We start from the raw sequence: 27,624 nt of genomic DNA, 5'->3' as shown, positions 1-27,624 counted from the left end.
ATGAATAGGTGACGTGCACTAGCACTATTGTCTACGACTCAACGTCATGTCCTGAACCTCGCCTTCGCCCGCTGGCGACAATTTTTCCTAACCTCTGCTGTCCGTCATTCATTATTGGTGAAAATTTTATTACCTTTTACAGTTACTACAAGAGATTGAAGGTAAATTGATTATTATTTAGCATATTGTTGTGACTTTACTGAATTTATTAAAATTTTTGCTTTCAGATGCATCTGATTCTATGTACAGTGTGACCTCGTTATTCGCGGGGTTACGTTCTTTACCCTCCCGCGAATAGCGAAAACCGCGAATATTGGATGCAGTTTTAAAACGTATATGTATGCGATTATATACTATATGAAATGCTTCCCAAACACTAATGATACTTATACTCATTGATGCAGTAATAATGTAGCAATATTGCATACTGTTATGTATTTCACTAAATTGTACCGTGCGTTACCGGGCTGTGCTTTGCCGTTTGCGTTGTTGGGGAAGCTGAGGCAGTCAGCCAATAGCAGTCCAATCTTGTTTGGTGAAGACGACAATTGATAAAACGGCTTGATTGAGTAAATACAACAGAAATCTCCTCGAAAAGCCCTTTCAGTCTCTGTGACCTACAAAACGCAGTTCGCGCATAACCCGCGAATATGCGGGGCCGCGAATGGCGAACTGCGAATAGGCGAGGTCACACTGTATTTTGCTATTCTCAATTAATTTAAGTACCAGAAGGCTATGATCGGGATGCCAATTTAGAAACATGTGTTTCTGTCCATAAGAGGTTCCATGTGTAAATAAATTCTATGTTTTTTTCTACTTTGCTATTTTCGTGAGAATAATTTTGTTTTGATTTCAGGGCTAGTAAAATGTCAGCAGTTAAGAAACGAAAAATTGATGATGAGGAAGGTTATTCAACAGTGAATGGTGCACAAAATATCTTGTTGTCCCACATAATCAAGGTGTTGTCTGCCTCGTCTGTCAAACTACAATTGCAGTCATGAAAGAGTACAATATTAAGCGACATTACGCAACCAAGCACTCCTCCCAGTTTGATGAAATTGTTGGTCAGGCACGAAAGGACAAAATTGAACATTTAAAAACATCCATTGAAAAGCAACAAGGTGTTTTACCACTTTCAAGAAAAATTCGAACTGGTGACAAAACTGAGTTTCAAGCTTTGTGAATGTATGGCAGAAAAGGAAAGCCTTTCAGTGATGGAGAATTTATTAAAATTGTTTAACAATATTCACAGAATATGCATGTCCAGAGAAAAAATATTTGGTGGAGCAAACTAGCCTTTCCCGCTTTACTGTCTCACGCAGGACAAAAGATCTTTCAGAGGACATCAAAGAAACTTTGAAAGAGAGATTGAATTCGTGTGAAGCTTTCAGTCTGGCTTTTGATGAAAGCACTGATATCAATGACACATCCCAACTTGTCATTTTCATCAGAGCTGTTACTGCAGGCTTTGATGTTTTCAAGAGTTTTAGATATGGCAAGCCTTTCCTTCACAACCACAGGACAGGATATTTGTGAACAAGTGCTTAAGGTTGTAGAAAAGTTTGAACTGAATCCTTATAAATTATGTGGTGTTACAACAGATGGTGCTCCTTCCATGACAGGTAGGACAAATGGATTCACCAAGAAATTTCTAACTGCAATTGGAGCACAAGACGAAGTTGTAAGCCATTGCATTATTCACCAAGAGAGCTTGTGCACCAAAGTTCTGGATTTTGCAGAAGTCATGAAAAATGTCGTCCAATGCGTAAATTATATTCGAACACGAGGATTAAATCATCGACAATTTAAAACTTTTTTAGATGAGCTGGACAGTGAGTATTCAGATGTTTTGTACTTCTCTGCTGTAACGCTGGCTTAGTAGAGCTGCTACTTTGAAGAGATTCTGGAATCTGCGAGAGGAGATTAAGTTCTTCATGGAGAGCAAACGTCAGAATGTGGACTTCTTGAGCAATGAGAACTGGCTGAATGACTTAGCATTCCTCACAGACATTACACAGCATCTGTCTGATTTAAACTTAAAACTACAAGGGAAAAGTCAACTTGTGAATAAGTTGTTTGAGCATATTTGTGCTTTTGAGAAGAAATTGGAACTTTTCCAGGTTCATTTGAGAAGCCATATTGACCCATTTTACATGTCTTGAAACCAGGAAACTGGAATTTCCTAATCTGGATTGCACCAAATATGGAACCAGTGTACAAAAGCTGCGTGATGAGTTTGCAAACAGATTTCCAGATTTCAGACAAACTGAAATTAGATTGAAATTGTTCGCTCAACCTTTTGATTTGGCAGTGGAAGACAGTCCTGATTATTGCCAAATGGAACTCATTGAACTGCAGGCTGACATGGACACTAAAAGGAAATTCTCTGAAAACAGTTTGCTAGACTTTTACAAACTCTGTGTACGTGAAAAGTTTCCCAATTTGTCCCGTCATGCACAAAGAATTGCCTCCCTTTTGGTAGCACCTACTGCTGTGAGCAATTTTTCTCCAAAATGAAGCTCATCAAAACCAAATGTAGAAGTCAGCTGACTGATGAACATTTGACCAGTCAGTTAAGAGTGGCAACCACTTCTGTCAAAGCTGATATTGACAAGCTCTGCAAGGACTCTAAATTTCAAGTGTCGCACTAAAATGATCACTCATGCAAAAATATAAAATATTATTGCTTGCATTTTGAGAATTTTTTTAATTTATTGTGCATGTACACGAATAAGCTTGTTTTTTAAGTGGCCCCGCTTGATTGATGAAGTTGGTTATATGGCCCACCGACGAAAAATGTTGCACACCCCTGTGTTAAGTAATCTTGTATGATTTTGCAATATAAAAGCAATTAGAAACCCTATGAAATAATTATAATTAAAACTGTAAGAAACAAACATATTTACACAAAAGTAACTATAATATAGAAAATTATTTATTTTAGGAGAAGTTTAATGGGATCTTTATATGAAAAAATCTCAACTTCAAACTTTCAGCTTGTAAAGCCAACATGTATAAATAACAATAGTACAGCTCACCTTTCCAATGAAAAATACACTCGTGCATATCATATCCAACACGTCTGTGTGTGTATCCTTAGTTTTTTTTACATTAACTTTCCGATATACACTTTTCTCAGCCTAAGCCATAACAGAAAGTTAATTAGTATCAAACGCAAGTCTGAACCTACAACAAACATGCCAAAACATCAACAGAAGAACATATGACACTTACAGCTAAAATCTCTTTGGCATGCATGTAACGGAATCGCTGAATGTAGTAGAATACCAGCCACGCCAATGATATGATCATCAAAATGATAAACGATATTGATACAAAGAGGACAGACGTGCGGTTAATGTTGGCATAATGGTACGTGTAAGGAGTTCCCACCGTGATGTGCATCTCAACACGTGTACCGTTGTCAGCTATGCGAGCAATTTTCTCGCCATCTTCCTTATTGATCAAAACTGACACCATGTCAAACACTGTAAATTCAGAAAACACATAAATCTAAAAATAGTACACCTTTTCTTAGACATCTATAATGTGAACAAACTGTATCAAAACAAAAAGTCTCACAAATAAACTGTATCAAGAAAATTCCAAACAAGTTCTACTTTCCAGTTTAGAAAATTCTGTATGCTACTGTATGTAAGCAACATGACGTACCATCCAGGTCAAATATTCAATCATTTCATTAAACACTCACAATAAATACACATTTTATGGAATAAATGAACCAGTTATTAATAACTTTGAAATTTTTGAAGAGTTAGTGTATAAAAGATACAAATGAAAAAACAAACAAACAATGGTTTACTTCTATATCTGCAAGAATAAGTAATTACATATAGGTGTTACATTTCTTAACATCAGTACTAACTACAACTAATGCTTCCTAGAGATAAGACAAGGACAAATGAATTAAGTAGCATAAAAGTAAAAGAAATAAAGAATATAAATATATTCCAGAAAAACTGGTTCTCATATTTACACAGAAATTATTGAAACTTTCTACACATTCTTGCTTACACTCAATTACCTGTATCAACTGGAGGTTATGTGCAATATTCTTACTTACACTCATCGTCTGTGCCAAGTGGGGGTGACACATAGCATTCTTACTTACACTCATCGTCTGTGCCAAGTGGGGGTGACACATAGCATTCTTACTTACACTCATCGTCTGTGCCAAGTGGGGGTGACACATAGCATTCTTACTTACACTCATCGTCTGTACCAACTGGAGGTGACCCATAGCATTCTTACTTACACTCATCGTCTGTACCAACTGGAGGTGACCCATAGCATTCTTACTTACACTCATCGTCTGTACCAACTGGAGGTGACCCATAGCATTCTTACTTACACTCATCGTCTGTACCAACTGAGGTGACCCATAGCATTCTTACTTACACTCATCGTCTGTGCCAAGTGGGGGTGACACATAGCATTCTTACTTACACTCATCGTCTGTACCAACTGGGTGACACATAGCATTCTTACTTACACTCATCGTCTGTACCAACTGGAGGTGACCCATAGCATTCTTACTTACACTCATCGCCTGTACCAACTGGAGGTGACCCATAGCATTCTTACTTACACTCATCGCCTGTACCAACTGGAGGTGACCCATAGCATTCTTACTTACACTCATCGCCTGTACCAACTGGAGGTGACCCATAGCATTCTTACTTACACTCATCGCCTGTACCAACTGGAGGTGACCCATAGCATTCTTACTTACACTCATCGTCTGTACCAACTGGAGGTGACCCATAGCATTCTTACTTACACTCATCGTCTGTACCAACTGGAGGTGACCCATAGCATTCTTACTTACACTCATCGTCTGTACCAACTGGAGGTGACCCATAGCATTCTTACTTACACTCATCGTCTGTACCAACTGGAGGTAATATATATTGCATTCTTACTGACATTCATTATCTGTGACAAATACAGTGAATATCCTTTAAATTTTCAGTAAAAATGCTTTCAAATCCGATGAACATTAAAGCAATTTCTAATAGTCCATCTGCAAGACATTTGTTAATTTCCACATAAACACTAAGATTTTATTTATAACTAGAAATGGTCCAAGAATCAATAACCACAAAATGTCTGAAAAACATATGTGTCTGAAATAACCTATCAAGAAATACAAAAATCAATTTTCTTTTATAATATCCCATTTCACTAATGACCATGTTACCATCATGAAAGTTACCTTTTTTTAATGTTTTAAATTATGAACCAGAAGTCTGGTTTTTCTCTAAGAATGAAAAATTAAAATGGCATAAATACATTATTTCACACTCTACACATTTTGTAAACTCTAGGTAGAGCACAGAAATAAGACTACAACGTAACTACCAGAGAACTACTCAGATACCATGTAATCTCTGAAAGATTTAAATCAGTGTAACTTAGTAAATTGGACATTGAAAATTATTCAGTTGTTCTTTGATAGACTGTTTAGGCAGAGTATTCATGAAGAAAATTTGTAGAACGGGTAGCAACTGCCTGTCGTGGAGACACAAGTGTAGATGACAACGTTTCGAAAGTCTTCCGTCTTCAGGTCAGTATCTCCACAACAGGCAGTTGCCGTCCATTCTGCAAAGTCATTCAGTTACTTAGTCAAAATGTATACATTTTCCATCAGTTAGAGAGGACATCCTGAAATATGTTCATTTATGAATTAGGAATACAAAAAGGTGTTGGGCATTCTGTTGAAACATAATTTGTGAAATTAGGCCTAAGAATGAACGTAACCGGAAGCAGAAATTATTGAAAATAAGGTAATTTGTTAGCGTTATATGGGTCGCATTTGACATTTTTTACCAAGTAATCCAAAAAATATCCACACAACAATAGAACACATTATAACAATAATAAACATCTGTACAAATGATTACATATTTTATTTTGCCAAAAGGAAAAACTTTTCTTCTTCTAAAAGACAGTTTTGTAAACAAATGATGAATGCCTATTTGATCCAAACTTTAAAAACAAGCGAGTTTGCAACCTTTGTGGTTCTTACCACTATCCTACACTAAATAACAAGGTAAGACTGGTGTGATCAGAAACTGTAGACACCTTTTTTCTTTTACACAGAAAAGGAACTAATTTATCCGCGCCAAAAATGTAATAACAACAGCCTAGTCGATTGACGTCAGTACTATATATGTTATACTTAGTTCAACGCGGAAGACAAGGCCATTCCGATGTAGTCCTTTTTAAAAACAAAGACAACCAAGTAAATATTTTCTATCAGATTTGTTGTTTCTAAAAAAAGAAAAAGGTAAGCTAATCTATGGGTGGCTACGTGAATATCATAAGTGGATCACACTTCATAAAATATATAAAAGAAAACTTTAGTCACGAACAACTGCTGTTCATCTATCGCTTCTGACAAAACTTGAATAAAGCAACAACAGAAAAAGAAAAGAGCACCAGTGAAATGTACCACCTAGTAGGAAATAAGTTACACTGAAAATGTTATTTAATTTAAACTGTATAAATTATTTCTGGTTTCATTCCTTTAGTTACTATAAGCACGACTAGAACTATCAAGTCCGAAATCACCTAATCATTGAATAAATCAGATATCAATGTCATTTCTACCGGGATATGGAGAATGGCATTAAAATAACTTAAGTATATAACACAAGCAACATTGCTTAAATGGTTTACCCCGATTTTCAGGAAAAATAATCATAATTTGCTTTGTTATTTGTTTTTTGTAAGTAAATTACATAATCATTCAAACAAAAATAGTTTTGATGATGATTTGATAATTATGAAGTAAAAAAAATGTTTGAAATAAAAATATTTTCATATATTTATTACGACTGGCTATATTTCAACCTCTCCCTTCTATTTTCAATGGCTAGTCATGTTTCAAGAAGTTGGTAAGTTGGTTCACAACTTTAGCTTCTGTTTGATTTGTAACGAATTTCGCGCAACGCTACATGAGGACTATCTGAGCTAGCCGTCCCTAATTTAGTAGTGAAAGGCGAGAAGAAAAAAACTAGCTATCACCATCCAGAAAAAACTGAAACCTTTTATGCATACTAAAGGAATTTTGGGTATTAAGGGTATTCCTTTTTAAGATTTCGCTCAAAACGTTAGGCTGATGTTTTTGCTATTAAGCCTCATAATTCTGCTTCCTGGAGGTCTATAGAAGAATATCATATTTTTCTAATTCTTACTTACTGAATAAACAATATACTTGGAGATTTTACTGACAAATTTTATGGAGTTAAAGGCGGGTCAAACTTGCACACGTGTTCAAAAGGATCCGAAATAAAATCTTATAACCCGAATGCTTTCGGAAAGTGGACTTTCCTCATTCGGGTTAATTAACCACTTTCTAAAAGCGCTTGGATTACTGGAGTTTTATTTTATCGTAACATTTCTATTTGAACCTGCGAAATATTGAGATCTTGAGTAGGGATGCTGAAAAGTGGTTACGTTAGAGGATGGTTTGTTTGTTTGAAAGCCAAGCCTAATGTTTTTCCTTTTTTAAACAAGCCATAAATATACTCTTCAAAAAAAGAAACGCAAAAAGAATATTTTTGTTATTTTAAAGAGAAATATATGTAATAACGTTACAAGCTCAGAGTATGTGATGTTACACGTGTTAAGGCACTGATTGTCAGACCAAAATGACAATAAAAGTTGTGCACTTTGAAAACGGAGGAAAACATCGGATATTTCGCCAAAACGCATTCGTGTCCAATAAATTTGTTTGAGAGATCTGTATGTTCTGCAAGTGCAAAATCCCTATAAAAGTGACGGGTTCTCGGTTTCCGTAGCTCAGTGTTAAGCCACCAACACGCAATACAGTTACGCCAAGACTGACTGAAGCACAACGCAAGAACGCCATTGGTCGCTTGGAAGCAGGCGAATCTCGATCAGATGTTGCCAGAGCTGTGAATGTCCACCCAAGCATCATCACAAGGCTATGGAATCGTCACCAACAACATGGATCAACTTGTGAACGTCCACGATCTGGCAGACCTCGTGTGACCACGACCGCACAAGATCGCTACATCCGGTTACGTCACCTTCGGGATAGGACCTTCGACGTCTACTGCCTCAACCATACCAGGGCTGCGTAGGATTTCCGATCAGACCGTACGCAATCGTCGACGAGATTCTTAGGCCCCATGTGCAACCCATCATGGTGAACGTCAACGACGTTTTTCAACATGACAACGCCCGTCCTCACACAGCCCGACTCACCACTGTCTTCTTGAGACACCACAACATCAACCTTCTTCCCTGGCCCTCCAGATCAGATTTAAACCCCATCGATCATCTTTGGGACGAGTTGGACCGACGTCTGCAACGGCGACAACCTCAACCGCAGACTCTACCTCAGATTGCAGCAGCTTTGCAGGCTGAGTAGACAGCCATTCCACAGGATGTGATTCGTCATCTCATCGCTTACCACTTACCACTTAGCCACCGGCAGAGCGACAGTGAAAGTAAGGTAAGAAAAGCCAGTTTTTGTCCAGTTTGCTTTAATAAACCATAGGCAAAAAAAAATTGGTAAAAAGAATAAACTTCTACATTCCATACAATGTTTTATTAGTTAATCGAATCTTTATAAAAACTCTTTATACACTAAATAGATTAACTGTTTGAAGGTCAGATATTTGCCATACAAGTTTTTTCTTATAAATCTGGCTTTTCTTAGACTGTTTGCCTCAAAGTGTCTTCAATGAAGTTAGCAATATGACTGTCACGTGCACCAAGATAATATTATATACTTCCATACTTATAAATATGTATATCATATTAAAGTAAAATTTGAGAGATAACCTTGCTTGCTACCACCGTTGTTTTTACCGTCCCAAGCCTGACTGTAATAAAAGTAGCTCACCATAAGGACGTAATATTGATCGCTTTAAGTCAAGTTCATTTTTTATTCCTCGTTATGTTTCAATCTACAAACGACATGTGCAGCTGAAAATGTCAGTGTCATAGAAAAGAATCTAACAATAAAAGTTAGGTTCCCATAAATGTAGAATTTAAATTTGCTCCTGGGAAACACGCGATTACGGAAAATTCTCACCAACGTACTAGAACTTTAATATCCATCATCATGTTCAGCTAAAGATGATGAAAACACGCACAAGAAATGATAGAGTTAACCGACAAATTACTTGCTTCGTTTTTAAACTGTTTACTACCACCGAGTCTACTAATACCATCTTTAATAATTTTATATTTATTACAACACTAAGTGAAACAATTGAATAAATTCCTATGGAAAATAATTAGACCATGGTAATAATTAGTACTTGTTCATTACAACAGAGATTTCCATACCGTGTGTAGCGACAAGTTCTTAGCGATTCCACGATAATTTCACTAAGAACATACAAAAAAAAACAAAAAAAAACATTGCACGTGACAGCAAATACGTAAAGCAAATCAAAGTGAGTTTGGTTTGCTACACGCAAAGCTACATGAGGGCTATCTGCGTTAGCCGTTCTAATTTTGCAGTGCAAGACTAGATTCACTAGAGGGTTTGGTTTGAATTTCGCGCAAAGCTACACGGGGGCTATCTGCGTTAACCGTCTCTACTTTAGCAGTGTGAGACTAGAGGGAAGGCAGCTAGTCATCACCACCCACTGCCAAATCTTGGGCTACTTACTCTTTTACTAACGAATTTGACCATCACTTTATAACGACTCCAACACTGAAATGGCGGGCATGTTTAGTGTGACGGAGATTCGAACCCACAATCCTGAGATTACGAGTCGAGTGCCTTAACCACCTGGTCATGCCGGGCCCCGTGGGTAAAATGTATCGTTGATGAAGAAAAATAACTGAAAATTGCTTCTTTCAAACATTCTGTGGATAATTTATAGAGAATTTGTTAACAAAGAAACGCATGCGTAAGATAGTGATGAATAAAAAAACTGTATTTAAAAATCCGACAGGATCTAGAACCTCATCTATAACGTACAATGAAGAAAAACTCACCCCAATTACTTTAAAGGTGTCAGTTATAAATATTATGACAGCTTTTCACAGGGGCACCAAGTTTGTTGTATTTAGTGTTGAAAAAATGCTATGCGTCTCGTACATATAATAAAAGCAATTTTAAAAAATCTCATAAATGCTTATTTGTTAACTACACCTGAAAAACATCGGGCTTTTTTATTTATTAAATCAATACAAAAAGCATCAGTATTTTCTTCTTTACAGGCCATTAGAAACTAGGTAAGAAACTAGCTGGCGCAATAGTCGCTCTATCTCTAGTGGATATGTCGCTTTTCAGCTATGCAGAACGTCTCAAATTCGAAAACCAACGGATAGCCAAAACAGAGTTTGCTTCTTATTTTCGTTTATCAACATTTTTTTTTTTTCAGTAGACCTAGCGCATGCACAGTTCTAGCAATAATTATAATTTTATCATCATTTGATATACAAAATGTATTGGCGATCTTTGACTACATATTCCATCATTATTCTATGCAAAATTTATAAAGCTTTAAAATAAAATCTATAACCTAGTGATCCACATACTCCATCTTACATAAAAAGAGAAAACAAATAAAAGGACAAATTATCGTTACATAAAGCTACGTAGGGTTGGCTACGGAACTTGAAAAAAAGAAACCAATCAAGATAGGGATGGAAATTGACATATCACTTAATCCAGCTAATGATCACACAGTAAGCTTAGCTGTCTCGCTTTACATGGAGAATTATATCGACATGATTGACTTCCTTACCGATGAAACATGTAGAACCAGAATTTCCAATCGTTAAGGTTACTCTATTATAAAAAAAACACGTCAGAAAAGTATTATTCTAAAGTTAACTAAAGGAATTTTTAACGATGAAGGCTGAAATTCTGTTCAAACATCAAGTTTTCGATAGACAAACTGGGGAAGCCAGTAATGTAGAAATTTTATTCTCAACGTAAAGCCGAGACGGTTAAGCCTATTAAGAGATTATTGGCCAATCAAATGATATGTCCACTTTTATCCCTCTGTAGCTTGGATCTTTTTCTTCAAGTTCAGTCGCCAGCCCTATGTAGTTGTTGTTTTTTAGTTAACGGAAATTTTGTTTTTTCTTACATTTAATATGTAACTGCAAGTAATGAACTACCAGAATACTTACTTGTTCTCAGCTTCCCGATAACCATTGACAAATCTCCAGAATAAATCATTGTTATAAGAGTAGCTAGTTTCAACGAACAATACAAACTCGAAATACTATTGTTAATCACCTTTTATAGTTCTGAGCCCTCCTACGAGGATAAAAACAACTCCTATATTAACGTAAACGTACTGCGCATGTTTATTAATCACACGCTCAAGAGAAACAAGCTTAATGACAAAGGAGACTAGCTGCTAATTTATCGCCAACCAATCAGCACGGAGAAAAAGTAATTAACGCCAAACTGTTGCTATTTTACAAAATGCAACAGTGAGTGAAGACAAAGGCGTAGGTTTTTAAATTGAGGAACTAAGACTGAAATTACTACCTATAAATACACATTGCACGTGAAAGAACACAAAGTTAATGAGAAAAAAAATCTATTGATCAGAACTAGAATAAATGTTTCAGTACTCCACCTACGAATATCTTTATAACAGTTGGAATTCTAACTGCGTGTGTGTGTGTGTGTGTGTGTGTGTGTGTGTGTGTTTTCTTATAGCAAAGCCGCATCGGGCTATCTGCTGAGTCCACCGAGGGGAACAGAACCCCTGATTGTAGCGTTGTAAATCCGTAGACTTACCGCTGTAACAGCCGGGGACAAGTTCTAACTGAAAACAGTAGGTTTTAAATAGCAAGTCAATTCACTGGTTTATAATCAGAGCTGACAGAGTCAAACACCACGGAAAATAGCTCTGCACAAGATAATACAGATTCATTCTACGTACTGACGTCTGTGAGACAAATCAAAATACATCCTCAAGCGAGGATTAATGACGACTTATTTCATCTAGTTGTGTTACTGTCTTTCCAGAACAAACTCTCATTATTAATAATCTTACCTGTAAAGTTTGAAGACAATTCCTACTACTCAAGCTTGACAAACAATGTGAATGTTATGTTTTTATTTTAGAAAAGAATACAAAATCACTTTACTTTCTTGAACAAACACATACTTCAACTTATGTTGCTTCTGCAGTTCACCAGAGGCTACATGGTCCACATGCCAAGTCTTGCTCAAAGCACCACTTAGTATTTTGTAAAGATTTTCACCTGATATAGAAAGAATAACAAATATCCACTTCTCCTGTAACAAATGTACTGAATTATGGAGCTTCCCCAAATTATAATGATACACAACTTACTGAATTCTTACAAACAAATAATGCAAAGTAAACTTTAATGAGCATTCTCACATGCCAAGTGTCACATTTTCTTATTAGTCATACGCATTTCCTCCTAGTTTAAACTATATACCGATATTTAAAAGTGAGTACAGTTATATGCTTACAGCACATTTTTGATAAATTTATAAAAATTATTTAAACAAATAAATTAATTCTTCATTGATCGCCATTAATTGTATTTCAATCACACTGTTAATCTTATAATGACATATATCACCAACAACCTGACGACCAATCTTAGCCACTACCACTGATGCCATAATTTCCATTGGACAAATTGGAGGTTAAATCAAAACAGAAGAAAAGTAAAAGGTTTCAAATTCTTGACACAACAAAAACAAATAGTAGCTTAATCTGATATCATAAATGGAGCTTTCTATTAATAAATATCTTTTATTAGGATTTAATACAGGCATACAAAGGAACTCCTTTCAATTTCAATCAAAGCCAATTATTAAACTTTAGTGTTAAGTTCACTTAACATCCATGTGCCACTTCTAAAATCTTTAGTCGTATCCCTTTCACAATTCATAAGACAGAGATGGTGAAAGGGGTATAAGGTGTAAAAAAAAAAAAAAACTCTTTGAACTACATTTTACTACTAGAATATTACTCTCAAATCTGATACTATAACCCTCAAGGAGTAATTAAAGACAAACCAAATAAATCAGATTTACATTTACTGCCAGACTCTACACACCCTATGGCAATTCACCAGGTAATACAAACATGGTGTGATGGAAGCATCTTCAACATTAAACCAAGTAACTAAGCAAACTTTGGAAACATTAATAACAACAAGGATAACCACACACATCTGATAACAAAGTATTCAGGTAGCATATGCTGGACTTGGATAAAACCAGTTAAAATTTTCTGTAAATAGTAATAAGATGATTCTATGTGACACGGAATAGATCTTGTAAAGCGTTCGGTTAAAAAGAGTAATGTCTGGGTTGAGGGTTCAAAGTTCATCCCTGCACAGAGAAAAATGTTCTAAAGTTAAACTAATGTAAAATCTGCTCTCATAGAGACTTTAACCAAGGACCATTTTTTAATCCTACAAGCAGCAAAAGAACATGTGTGATCACACAAAGCTGTAGATGTAATTAATATATGGATATTAGATAAGTATGGCAAGTCATTCTCTATGACTGGTCTATAGTTGTTAATAAGAGAAAGCATTATTCTTGAAATAAAACATAATAACTCCCATGATAACATTCATATAATATAAAAATAACTGAAATGATAAGAATGTGGCAGGACAGAAATACCAAGTAATAACTCCATTGATAAAATGTACATAAACATAACTGGGAAAAGAGGGGAATAAGTAACATGTAATAAATAACATTAAGGAAAGATTTATACAAATGGGTTAAAGAAGAAAAACCATCACACGATAAATCTCAGGATAAGATGTACATAACTTGGAAGAGATACGAAATCAGGAGAAATAAGAGACCTTTCAGAATAACATTGCTGTATATATAACTGGAAAATTATTTTTAAAGAATGTGAAGGAAGGAGTAAAAAGGGTCAGAATGGGAATACAAGTTTATACTTCTTAGCTGTAAAACGTACATTGAAAAGTAAAGCAGTGGTAGAAAAAGGTGTCATATTTGAAAATCTCAAGACAAACCATAGACCTTTGACATATTCTTCTATAACCTTTTACAAAGCTTTTTGTTTTGTTTTATGATTCACAACAGTTATTATAAGCAAATATTTTAATTACTGGTAATATCTAATCAAAGCAACCTGCCAACATAAATTAGAACTATAATATGCCTCCATTAATGAATGCAGCTAATTTATAGTTCTTACATATAATGATTAAAATGCACTGAATTATTACTTAGGAACCCTTGCTGGAAGCAATATTTCTGGACACAACCACAATGACATGTCACAAGGTTTAGCCAGCTTAAAAGTCTAGGTTAATTCTAAGTTAATATATTAAGCTTGCAATACAAATTAATTCACATAATAAAAACATCAAATAATAAAAATAATATTAAACAACTTAATCAATGCCTTTAATGACACTAACACTAAAGAAAGAATAGAGCTTACAAAATGCAACTGGTTATATAATTCCTATAGCAACCACAAGTATGACAAATCTAAACAAAATTTCATGTAATCCACTCTAACAATGTCTAGTGACCAAAGAAATCCTATTAAACAGTTCTGATAGTGTAACTTTAAAGCCACTGTAAACTGGGAAAATTAACTACTACAATAAGAGTACAAATAGTAACTAGATAGCAAAAGAAAAACAATATTCGGAAAGAGAAAAAAGTATGAAATGGATAAGAAAACCATATAATGTGTAATAAAAACATAATACTAAACTAACCAATTTAAATGCAATAAAAATCATTTTTCTAAACTATATTGTGCATGGATTTTAACAATTTCACATAACACCACAACTACACTCATTTAATTAATAAACAGGATGTCAGGAAGAATAATTAATAACAGTTCAATCATCCATATTCTCAAAACCAGGTGGTCTCTATTATTGTTGTTACATACCAGGTATATACAGCATTTCATGAAGAAGATGTCTAATATACCCCATTTCACTTGGTTTCATAGAGGGTCCATCTACAAAGAAATTGTTGAAGTCCATTATTCCTGAACCACCTTGATTAGTACACTTAAATACTTACACAGTTTTGCTTATTTGCTTATCCACCGAGCCATGTATAATATTCTTTTACTATTGGATATGTAACTTCTTCAGTCAAGTGCATTAATTCTTAAAATAAAAGCAAGCATGGTGACAAAAATTACCTCTTTCCAATAAGGTCACTTCAATTTACAAACACTAACCATGTAAATATCAGCCAAAAGATACAATGTGAAATATATATATTGGAACAATCACTAGAAGATTCTACAATTAAGTAAAAGGGCATTGCTACTTCATTCAACAGAAAAAACATAAAGAACAGAACATGAACATTGAATTACGTGGATTAAAGCCAAGGAACAAAATAAATACAATATGCAATTTTTACTACTAATATACAATAAACACAAATCCTAAGCATAGTATTCCTCATGTTGTCAACTGAAAGACATTTATACAAGTCCCAGTACCAATGAGTATTAGCAGAATTGCACCCATGCAGAGCCATGATCATATCAAAGACCTCTTCTGCAGGTCATCATTTGAGTATATGTTTTTTGTCTAAAACCTTTTGCCACAGTGTTTTACTCATGATAGGTGCTTCATTCTTTTATATCTCTATTTTTTGCATCATTGCAGCAACATGTGCTTATCATGTGACCACTTTCCATCAATCCCATTGCATCCTCTATACTAGCACAGGTAGATCCCTCTAGCAATGGACCACAATCTTTACTTTCGAGAATTGGCACATACAAAGCCAAAAACACCTGCAAATCAATGAGGAGGAAGGGTGGAAAGTAGGTAAGAGGATGCAAGTACCTACCAGAAATATATTTTCAGTGTTAGAAAATGTTAATGTCCAAAATTGTACTACCACTGCTCCTCCATAACTAGAATCCCACATTGCAAAGGTGATGGAGCCAGTGGAAGTGCAAAAACAAAAATTCAAGCAAATAAAGAGAGACTGCTATGAAAAAAAAAAAAGATTCCAAGATCTTCTGAGAGTTTATGGAAGCCCTCCTAACCCACTAAAAAAGCATCTGTGAACAGATGCAATTCAGAACAAGGAAGAAAAACTCCCACAATGGTGAGGGATTTTTCACACCAGCAAATATGGATGGCCTTAACCCCCTATGAAAAAGATAATACAATGATGCAATGGATTGTGGAAGAAGTTCCACTGATCAAGAACCAACCTCTGAAGGTAATGCAAGTGTGTTATACCCAAAGGAATGAGAGCTTCCAGGGAGGCCAATGTCCCCAAGAGAAAGAGAACCTCTTGAGCAGGAAGAGAAGGTGAAGACAGAGCCTGAGTGGCAGCTTGTTTGTATCCATGAGCCAACATGGAAAAGGCTGGGTCCCATCAAAATGGGAACTGAAGAAGACCCCCAAAGGAAAGAGGTACTGAGTGGGAATAAGAAAATACTTCTCCCCCTTTAGAAAAACTAAACTCCAGCAGATTCCCAATGAAGCGAGTGTGATTGGCAGATTGGGCTTAGGAAGAGGCGAGTAGGATTGGTTGGTTGTTTGGCATTTATTGGCACAAAATAACTAGGCAATCTGTGCCAGGTGAGCAGAAGCCAGTTGTCCATGTAGTGATAAGTTCAAAGACCCAATGAACAAAAATTACATACAAAAGCATGGACACCCAGACAGAACACAAAAGGAGCCAAAGCAAAACCAAACACTTGAACATAACACTGGAACACATCCTCCCCACAGATGAACCAAAAATAATACAATTCCTGGAAAATGGGGACATGAAAGCAGGCATCTGTCACATCGAATTTGGTCAAAGGCTACAGGGAAGATGTTTCATCAATATTACCAAAAACTACCACTTCTGCCATATGAAAATTTAAATTCCTAATTACACATGGATGTTTAAAAAATAATAAAAGGAACTACTAAACCAACAAGTAATTCCAACTAGAAGTGCAAACTAGAAAACTAGCAGGAAAATACAAAAAATTAGCAATATGCAATTTAAAAACAACTGAAAACACATTTCTAAGTACCTAGATGCTAATGTTGATGCTAGAGGGAGTTACCTGTGCTAGTATAGAAGATGCAGTTGGATTGGTGAAAGTTGGTCACATGATCAGCACATGTTGCTGCAATGACAAAAATATATGGGTATAAAAGACTAGTGCACTGTTCATGAGACTTATTAATGCCTAGAGGGCAAATGAAGGTCAAGAAATCTATGAGTGAGTAGAGGTACAATCACTTCAGAAACATGCTTTACTATCACATGCAAGTATAACAGTTTTATTTAAACTGCATCATGATTGCAATTAAAAATAATTAAGTAGCCAACTAGCCAACATATTTATGTATGTTGTCTGAACAGGATGAACATAAAAATAATATTCAATAAATACCCGAGTTAACAGAACATTTTGCACCTTTCTGCCATACTTCCTAAACAGTAAGCTTGTTCACCAAATTAAATAAGGCTCATCATTTTGAGCACAAACACATGTTTACAAACATTGCAGCTCAGTCAAATTATAGATATTTATTAAATAGATACATCAAAATTTTGAACAAAGAACCAAATATCAACATATTTTATATATTCCTACTTCTAGGTAATCTACTTATCCAAACATTATATATGTTGCTGTATTAAATGTATAGGTTTATCCATCATTCATTTAACCCTCTACTTACCTTATCTCAAGTTATCTTGTGTCTTATCACCAAAGAAAATCTCAGTAGCTTTCAAAACAGATATCAGTTAACATATACTTACTTTCAAAGTTCACAAACAAGTGGAACCAAAAGAAATATTTACACACACCATAGAAAAAACAACAACATTTAAACCTATACATTTATTCTACTTTTATGTGATAATCAAATCCTTGCTCCACCCACTCATATTTAACCTTTATTTATAGTTGTTTTTAAGGTTGTGTTTCATTAGAAAGTGATCGAGTAGGCACCATAACAATGTTTCAACCAAAAACTGCAAAAAAACTAAAGGGAATATTTGAAAATCAAAATAAATATTGATTTCAAGGGGTAATAATTTCTTAAAAGAATCAAGTTATTTTTTGGGAGGGATGGAAGAAATCTCAAAAAAAAAAAAAAAAGGTGTTCTGTTTGGAGGCAAACTCTACCCAGCTGTGCAAACATTCACATACAGACATTTTGTTTCTTCATCAATTGCATTTAATAAATGTCAGAAAATATAGTATTAATTCTTTCTTTTTTTTTTATTATGGTTGAAATTGTCAGAATTAATATATAAAACTGGCTTTAAAAATTGTTTTAAAAATGTCATCAAGTGGTAAAAACAAAAAATGTGACAAGATGCCTGATTTCAGACTTCAAGCAAAGTAATTTAGAATGAAGTTATTTTTTTAATTCTAAACTTTGTACATGGAAATTGATTACTTAAGCAACACAAATGCATTGCTTGGCATTTTGAATCAATAACAGATTTATCTATCTATTGATGTTCAAGCCCTATATGCTGCAACAGTTACTCAAATGTGTTATAACCAAACAAGGGAATTGAATAATCATAATAAGTTTCATTTATTAAGTGTGTGTGTGTGTGTGTGTGTGTGTGTGTGTGTGTGTGTGTGTGTGTGTGTGTGCGCGTTTCTTATAGCAAAGCCACTTTGAGTTATCTGCTGAGTCCACCGAGGGGAATTGAACCCATGCATTTATAAAGTAAAGAAATACATAGGCAATGTAAAATCTTAAAATTGTTTATAGTGTTGAAGTAGCTTAAAATTAAAATAACATCAGTTTAATCTGTAAAATAAAACTTTTGATAGTTAAAACATTTATCTTAGAAAATTTGAAAACCATTGTGGAATGAGAATAACACTGGAAAGTCTAGTCAGTTAATACTATATCATTACGTTAACACTGGAAAGTGTAGTCAGTTAGTACTATATCATTACGTTAACACTGGAAAGTCTAGTCAGTTAGTACTATATCACTACGTTAACACTGGAAAGTCTAGTCAGTTAGTACTATATCACTACGTTAACACTGGAAAGTGTAGTCAGTTAGTACTATATCATCACGTTAACACTGGAAAGTGTAGTCAGTTAATACTATATCATCACGTTAACACTGGAAAGTGTAGTCAGTTAATACTATATCATCACGTTAACACTGGAAAGTGTAGTCAGTTAATACTATATCATCACATTAACACTGGAAAGTGTAGTCAGTTAATACTATATCATCACGTTAACACTGGAAAGTGTAGTCAGTTAATAGTATATCATCACGTTAACACTGGAAAGTGTAGTCAGTTAATACTATATCATGACGTTAACACTGGAAAGTGTAGTCAGTTAATACTATATCATTACGTTAACACTGGAAAGTCTAGTCAGTTAGTACTATATCACTACGTTAACACTGGAAAGTGTAGTCAGTTAGTACTATATCACTACGTTAACACTGGAAAGTGTAGTCAGTTAATACTATATCATGACGTTAACACTGGAAAGTGTAGTCAGTTAATACTATATCACACGTTAACACTGGAAAGTCTAGTCAGTTAGTACTATATCATCACGCTAACACTGGAAAGTGTAGTCAGTTAGTACTATATCACTACGTTAACACTGGAAAGTGTAGTCAGTTAGTACTATATCACTACGTTAACACTGGAAAGTGTAGTCAGTTAGTACTATATCATTACGTTAACACTGGAAAGTCTAGTCTGTTAGTACTATATCATCACGTTAACACTGGAAAGTGTAGTCAGGTAGTAGTATTTCATCACGTTAACACTGGAAAGTGTAGTCAGTTAGTACTATATCATCACGCTAACACTGGAAAGTGTAGTCAGTTAGTACTATATATCATCAGTACTATATCATCGCTAACACTGGAAAGTGTAGTCAGTTAGTACTATATCATCACGCTAACACTGGAAAGTGTAGTCAGTTAGTACTATATCATCACGCTAACACTGGAAAGTGTAGTCAGTTAGTACTATATCATCACGTTAACACTGGAAAGTGTAGTCAGTTAGTACTATATCATCACGCTAACACTGGAAAGTGTAGTCAGTTAGTACTATATCATCACGTTAACACTGGAAAGTGTAGTCAGTTAGTACTATATCATCACGTTAACACTGGAAAGTGTAGTCAGTTAGTACTATATCATCACGTTAACACTGGAAAGTGTAGTCAGTTAGTACTATATCATCACGTTAACACTGGAAAGTGTAGTCAGTTAGTACTATATCATCACGTTAACACTGGAAAGTGTAGTCAGTTAGTACTATATCATCACGCTAACACTGGAAAGTGTAGTCAGTTAGTACTATATCATCACGCTAACACTGGAAAGTGTAGTCAGTTAGTACTATATCACCACGTTAACACTGGAAAGTGTAGTCAGTTAGTACTATATCATCACGCTAACACTGGAAAGTGTAGTCAGTTAGTACTATATCATCACGTTAACACTGGAAAGTGTAGTCAGTTAGTACTATATCACTACGTTAACACTGGAAAGTGTAGTCAGTTAGTACTATATCACCACGTTAACACTGGAAAGTGTAGTCAGTTAGTACTATATCACCACGTTAACACTGGAAAGTGTAGTCAGTTAGTACTATATCACCACGTTAACACTGGAAAGTGTAGTCAGTTAGTACTATATCACCACGTTAACACTGGAAAGTGTAGTCAGTTAGTACTATATCACCACGTTAACACTGGAAAGTGTAGTCAGTTAGTACTATATCATCACGTTAACACTGGAAAGTGTAGTCAGTTAGTACTATATCATCACGTTAACACTGGAAAGTGTAGTCAGTTAGTACTATATCATCACGTTAACACTGGAAAGTGTAGTCAGTTAGTACTATATCATCACGCTAACACTGGAAAGTGTAGTCAGTTAGTACTATATCATCACGCTAACACTGGAAAGTGTAGTCAGTTAGTACTATATCATCACGCTAACACTGGAAAGTGTAGTCAGTTAGTACTATATCATCACGTTAACACTGGAAAGTGTAGTCAGTTAATACTATATCATCACGTTAACACTGGAAAGTGTAGTCAGTTAATACTATATCATCACGTTAACACTGGAAAGTGTAGTCAGTTAATACTATATCATCCGCTAACACTGGAAAGTGTAGTCAGTTAATACTATATCATCACGTTAACACTGGAAAGTGTAGTCAGTTAATACTATATCATCACGTTAACACTGGAAAGTGTAGTCAGTTAATACTATATCATCACGTTAACACTGGAAAGTGTAGTCAGTTAATACTATATCATCACGTTAACACTGGAAAGTGTAGTCAGTTAGTACTATATCATCACGCTAACACTGGAAAGTCTAGTCAGTTAGTACTATATCAGTACGTTAACACTGGAAAGTGTAGTCAGTTAGTACTATATCATTACGTTAACACTGGAAAGTCTAGTCAGTTAGTACTATATCATCACGTTAACACTGGAAAGTGTAGTCAGTTAATACTATATCATCACGTTAACACTGGAAAGTGTAGTCAGTTAATACTATATCATCACGTTAACACTGGAAAGTGTAGTCAGTTAATACTATATCATCACGTTAACACTGGAAAGTGTAGTCAGTTAATACTATATCATCACGTTAACACTGGAAAGTGTAGTCAGTTAATACTATATCATCACGTTAACACTGGAAAGTGTAGTCAGTTAATACTATATCATCACGCTAACACTGGAAAGTGTAGTCAGTTAATACTATATCATCACGCTAACACTGGAAAGTGTAGTCAGTGTAAGTTAATACTATATCATCACGCGTTAACACTGGAAAGTGTAGTCAGTTAATACTATATCATCACGTTAACACTGGAAAGTGTAGTCAGTTAATACTATATCAGTACGTTAACACTGGAAAGTGTAGTCAGTTAATACTATATCTATATCATGCGCTAACACTGGAAAGTGTAGTCAGTTAATACTATATCAGTCACGTTAACACTGGAAAGTCTAGTCAGTTAGTACTATATCATTACGTTAACACTGGAAAGTCTAGTCAGTTAGTACTATATCATTACGTTAACACTGGAAAGTGTAGTCAGTTAGTACTATATCATTACGTTAACACTGGAAAGTGTAGTCAGTTAATACTATATCATTACATTAACACTGGAAAGTGTAGTCAGTTAATACTATACCATTAAGTTAGCAAACAACAACAAAGTTGTAGCTTTGAAACTACAAAAAATCAATTCCATAACAAGACCATGTTATAACACCTAGAGGTTTACTAACTGTTACAAATTTTGATGTAAACAAATCTCGTATTAGACATAATGTGAGCGTCTAGAAAAAACCTTTACTTAATTTACATTCATAACACTGTATTAGCTTAAAAAACAAACAAGTTATTACAGGAATTAACAGCCAAATAAAATAGAAATATTGACAACAAATGTTTGGTTTTGACAATGTATCATAGTTTAACTGTATCTGGCTGTTTCTTTAACAACATGTGAAAAAAAATATATTATATATATATATATATATATATATTAATCTATTCACACAACATTAGAGAGTAGGGTCTCATTGTATGTTAGAAATGTAAAATGTAATACAAATAGCAAGCTTATACTTACTTTTACACTTCAGTAGCCAGAGCTGACAGTGGGTGCCACCAGCCAACTGCCTTCCCTGGATGCTTTGCTTTTATTTTTAACCAACAGTCTAGTTTATGTTACAAAAGAACACAATAAGAGTTCATTCAACAAAGTGTTCAATTAACCCTCATCTATTTCAGAAATACACACACTAATAACTTGCCCTTGAACTTCAGTGTATCAAGTATGTTTGTAACTAGTGAGGCCACTCTTAAATATCCATGATTTGCAAAAAGTATGTCTTAAATCTTTCTCTGTGATCTCGCTGTTGTTACTTGAGGGAAAGCATACACTGAAGTCTGAGGTCTAAGAATCTCCAGTTAACAGAAGGTCTAACTTCTACATTCTGCTGCTACAGAATGTTACAGGTTGATAATTACACAAGCCTAAAATCCATTATTTGTGTGTGAATTCTACATCTCAGTTCTTCAGAGAAGTGAATAATGTTAATGAAGTTAAGACTTTCCTTACCTGAAAAGGTGTTTTATTTCAGATAGACTCACCTCTTCACCCTTCCTGGAGTGTCTTTTGCCTTGTCAAGAATAAGTCTTTGGTATACATAATGTGCTCAAAGGGGATATGCCCCCACTTCTATTGGCAAAGTGTAAATTAATGTGTGAAGATGGCAGATTTATTCAAGGAATGGTACAAAAGTAAAAAATCTTTCTTGGTACAAGGTAACAGTTCTCAGTTCTGTGAAGAGGAAATTAAAGTTTCCAAATTCTATCGTACTGGTTAATATCACATGTGGAATACCTCAGGACTCGAGGTTATGACCTTTGTTCCTTTTTGTTTACATCAATGACAAATGAAGGAATGCTAAATAAATTCACTGGTGATATTAAGGTTTTTGATGCTGGTTTTGTTCACTTTGCTTTAATAAACCACAGGTAAAAAAAAAAAGAGTTAGAAAAACAAAATTTTAGTTCAAAACTTCTGCATTCCATACAATGTTTTATTTATGAACTGAATTTTTATAAACATTATTCTAAATGCTAGATAGGTTAACTGCTTGAAGGTCAGACATTTGGAACAAAGTCTTTTATTACACACCTTCAGTATATTTACAGACATCTAATCTCAAGGTCAACTGGCTTTTCTTAGATTGTTTTCCTAAAGGGGCTTTAATGAAATTAGCAATACGACTGTCATGTGCACCATTGGCTGTGAAGAAGAGGATGCTTCACAAAAGGATTTGGAATACTTAGCAACTTGGTCAAATAAGTGTCAGAGGGCTTTTAATTACAATAACTGCAAGGTAATTCATATGTGTTGTTATAATTTACAAGTGGAGCTTTGATTATATAACTTTAACAATGTCATGGTTTTAATGAAAAGAAAGAAGCTTGGTGTTTTGGTTGATCAGTCTCTTAAACCATCTAAACAATGTGCTGTTGTTAGTGCCAGGGCAAATAGGATTTTAGGTTGTGTCTACAAAAATATTGAATAAAAACCTAAATGGGTTATAATGTCATTGTACAGGTCAATGATTAGGCCTCATTTGCAATACTGTGTTTAGTATTAATCTCTACTTCAGAAAGGACACAAAATTGGGAAGGGTTCAGAAGACAGCTATGACAGCAACATCTGGGATAGACAAGTTGTCAGAGAAAAACAAATTAAGATATCTGAAATTTGTATATCTCTTGAAAGAAGAGTATAAAAGTACATGATTTAAGTATTCAGGATTACTGAGAAAATGACAATCTTAATCATTTATTTTTTTCTATACTTAATGCTGCAAAAGATAACACAAGGGGACACAAAAATAAATGTTAGTACGGTAGGAGCCTTCTTCAGCTATGATAGCTTTACTTTCCTATGGGAAGGTTGGCCTTTTAAAATGTTCACTTCAGATGTGCTTGCTGCATTAAATTTTAAGAAACAAAGAGAAGGCTTAAGATATATTTGGATGAAAAGAATTGGCTTTTGAGTTTGTGTTTTTAAACTATAGTTAAGTGGATGGGACAGCCCAAATTGACTAAAAGGTCCCTTGTTTTTCCTCTGCAGTTATTCACACCCAAAGTGATTCTGAAACTCTTGATGAGTAAGTCTTAATCATAAAAACATTGAAGACAAGTTTAAGGAGACAGATGAGAATGCAGTACATGAAGAAGAACCAAACCATAAATCACAAATTTAAACTTACATTCTCCAAGACAGCTTAGGAAACCATACCAAAACATCAAATGTGTTTAATTTTGCTTAAAAGTAAAGAAAATTGTGATTATTGGTAATTAAAAAAAGTTGTTGGATAATATTCAGCAAGTTTTTAACCCATTTATACTTTGAATAAATAAAACATCTCAAGCTTCTACCTTGAATTAAGAAGTTCATAATTTTAGTAAAAATTAAGCAAAAAATTAGCACAATTATTTTGCAGACATTATTAATTATTTCTCTGTCTCTGAAGTTCACTTTTAATGTGATCTTCCTGAAGTCACAGAATGTTACGAGTAAAATAAGTACAAATTACTGCCAATATCAACATAAAATTCAATTTTAAAAAATTGTAATATCACTAGCCTGAAATAAAGGTCTCTGTAATTTATTCTAACTCCAATGACAACAAATTTAAATCATAACTTAAACATTAAAAAAAACTAAAAAACTTTAAAACTAAATATTATAGTCTTTCCTTTCAATACAACAACAATATCCATTTCTCTAATAGACTCATACATCCACATCCAATGTAAAGTCCCACAAGTTTTATATAAGCATGCTGGTGATTAATTTCAAACATATTCTAAATTTTGTCACCACACCTAAACTCTCCAGTATCAATCTCAAACTTTCTCTCTTATCACCCATATATCTTTCTATTTGACCTTAAAAACACTGCTCTTTCTTTTTCCTCACAAGATGATTTATTTCCAAATTGTCACACCAATAAAATACAAACAAACTTTACTGCCAAGGTTATATCAGGCATTGTGCATTATTAAATCAATATCACAAATCACTGCAAGATAAAAATATCTTAAGTTAGCTTTGAGAGAAATGTCTTCTTTTAAAAATCATCTCAAAACCTGTACAAAATATAAAACATTGTTAATATAAATACCAGTTACCATTCACAAGTTAAATTGAAATATTTAAACATCAAATTAGGTATTACATATAATAATAAAAAAAACAAAGGGAAAGAGTTTAAACTGAGACAAAACACACAAATGCTCACCTTGGTGCTGTAACTTGAGTCCAAACGAGTTGTACTCACTACTGTAAATAACTACAGCTGTTGCATTGCTCACCATAGCATGTTGCAACTTAATGGTGTCTTTACAATGTCCATGAGCAATAAGAGCAATCCATGGTTCACGAGGAATAATATCAGAATCAAAACGCTCACAACCATCATGAGTAGTGTGGTTATTACTCGACACATGTATCACAACCCCACTTGCTGGTTCTATCTTACCTATATTAAACTTTCCTATTTTACTCTTATCATAATAAATTTTTCCAGTTAGAGGATGCGTGTATGTAATGTTAATCAAAGCAAATGCATACTCTTGAGGTCCATATCCATAAGTGAACTCACAATTACCAAAGAATCCAAAGTAATCGACAAATACTAGTAAAGGAATGAAATAAAACCAACAAGTGTAACACCCATACATCTTGAAATCTGTAAAATAATAAAAGCCTGAAATAAACTGAACTCCAAAATTAACAAACAATAATATAAGAGTTTGGTAAACAAAAGGAAGCTAAAAGATGACAAGAGACTTAAAGCTCTTCTACACCTATAGTCTATACTACACTCTACTGAAAATTCTAACTTAAATTAGCCATATACTGTGATACCTCAAACACATATCAGATTCTCTTAAGACTATAATGTTATTAGTACTGCTAAACACTAATAACAATAACACTATCACAAGAAGTACAACTATAAGGCTATTATATTTTGTCTCTATAAAAAGTAACACGTTTATACAGATTTAATCATTTACACTAAATTACCTTGACAACTTACGATAACATGTAATTTTCATACCATACAACTACTAGTTATTACTACAAATAACAATTCATCACTTGTTGAAAGTTGCAACGTCACCGTAATCCTGAAACACACTACTATTTACTCTACAAAACACTGTTTAGCGTACTAATATTTATAGTACTTGTAATGCTAATACAGTAGCATATTATGACATCGAAACACTCGAAAACAGTTACGATGACACGAACGTTCTGTTATCTTCATCGATCGTTTTAAAATGGAGGCTGTTTAACTTAATAGCAAAACTAAGGTATCACATATCTATATAATATTGAACAATTAAGCTTGATACTATTTTCAGGTACTATGATATTCCCTGCTTCGTACTTCTAAAACTATCTGTGCAACTGTTGTAATTTATAAACATTCAGGAAGATAAATCCTTTACTTCCGTACAAAAATATTATCGATCCAATCGTAGCAAGAAATAACGACACTAGCGCCAGAGTGGGATCATTGCATTTAATAACATATTTTAATCATGATGAAAGATTTAGCTTATATTTATATTCACCAGTACGTATTAAATTATTGTAAAAACAAAACTTGAAATGTAGTGGGTTATCTGCGCTAGCCGTCCCTAATTCAGCAGTGTAGAGGAAAGACTAGAGGGAAGGCAGCTAGTCATCACCACCCACCCCAACTCTCGGTGTTCTCTTTTACCAACGAATAGTGAGACTGACCGTCACATTATAATGCTCCCACGGCTGAAAGGGCGACATGTTTGGTGCGATCTGGATTCGAACCAGCGACCCTCGGATTACGAATCGAACGCCTTAACACGGTTGGCCATTATCATCGCAAAAGAGAGGGTACGAGCATTTTTGCTTGGTATAAATATCTACTCTTGCTCAGTTCTAACTGATAGCTGTTTGAGTATAGATTTTACAGATGTTAATCCTAAGAAAGATAAAGTAGTAGATTTATAACCTAA

At 34.4% G+C, this 27,624-nt stretch overlaps 1 protein-coding gene across 5 annotated transcripts in view; it reads right to left on the bottom strand.

Moving 5' to 3' along the window:
- The window catches only part of LOC143244388 (RING finger protein 150-like), a 33,691-nt gene extending 6,562 nt beyond the window's left edge, over nucleotides 1–27,129 (bottom strand). The window contains exons 1-4 of one of the 5 annotated variants that reach the window (XM_076488959.1): nucleotides 26,661–27,129; nucleotides 25,857–26,306; nucleotides 14,928–14,999; nucleotides 3,235–3,488 (exon numbers count right to left, since the gene is read on the bottom strand). In XM_076488959.1, the coding sequence (XP_076345074.1) occupies nucleotides 3,235–3,488; nucleotides 14,928–14,999; nucleotides 25,857–26,306; nucleotides 26,661–26,679 (795 nt within the window). In that variant the 5' untranslated portion in view covers nucleotides 26,680–27,129. Of the gene's footprint in view, nucleotides 1–3,234; nucleotides 3,489–14,927; nucleotides 15,000–25,856; nucleotides 26,307–26,647 lie in introns of all 5 variants that reach the window. The other 4 variants (XM_076488961.1, XM_076488960.1, XM_076488962.1 and 1 more) reach the window with 4 other exon arrangements.
- Between the last annotated feature and the right edge of the window lie 495 nt (nucleotides 27,130–27,624).

The sequence above is a fragment of the Tachypleus tridentatus genome, chromosome 2 (genome assembly GCF_004210375.1).
Source record: "Tachypleus tridentatus isolate NWPU-2018 chromosome 2, ASM421037v1, whole genome shotgun sequence".
NCBI classification, from domain to species: Eukaryota; Metazoa; Arthropoda; class Merostomata; order Xiphosura; family Limulidae; genus Tachypleus; species Tachypleus tridentatus.
The sequence above is the reverse complement of the archived record's forward strand: the minus strand, read 5'-3'. Positions and strand labels throughout refer to the sequence as shown.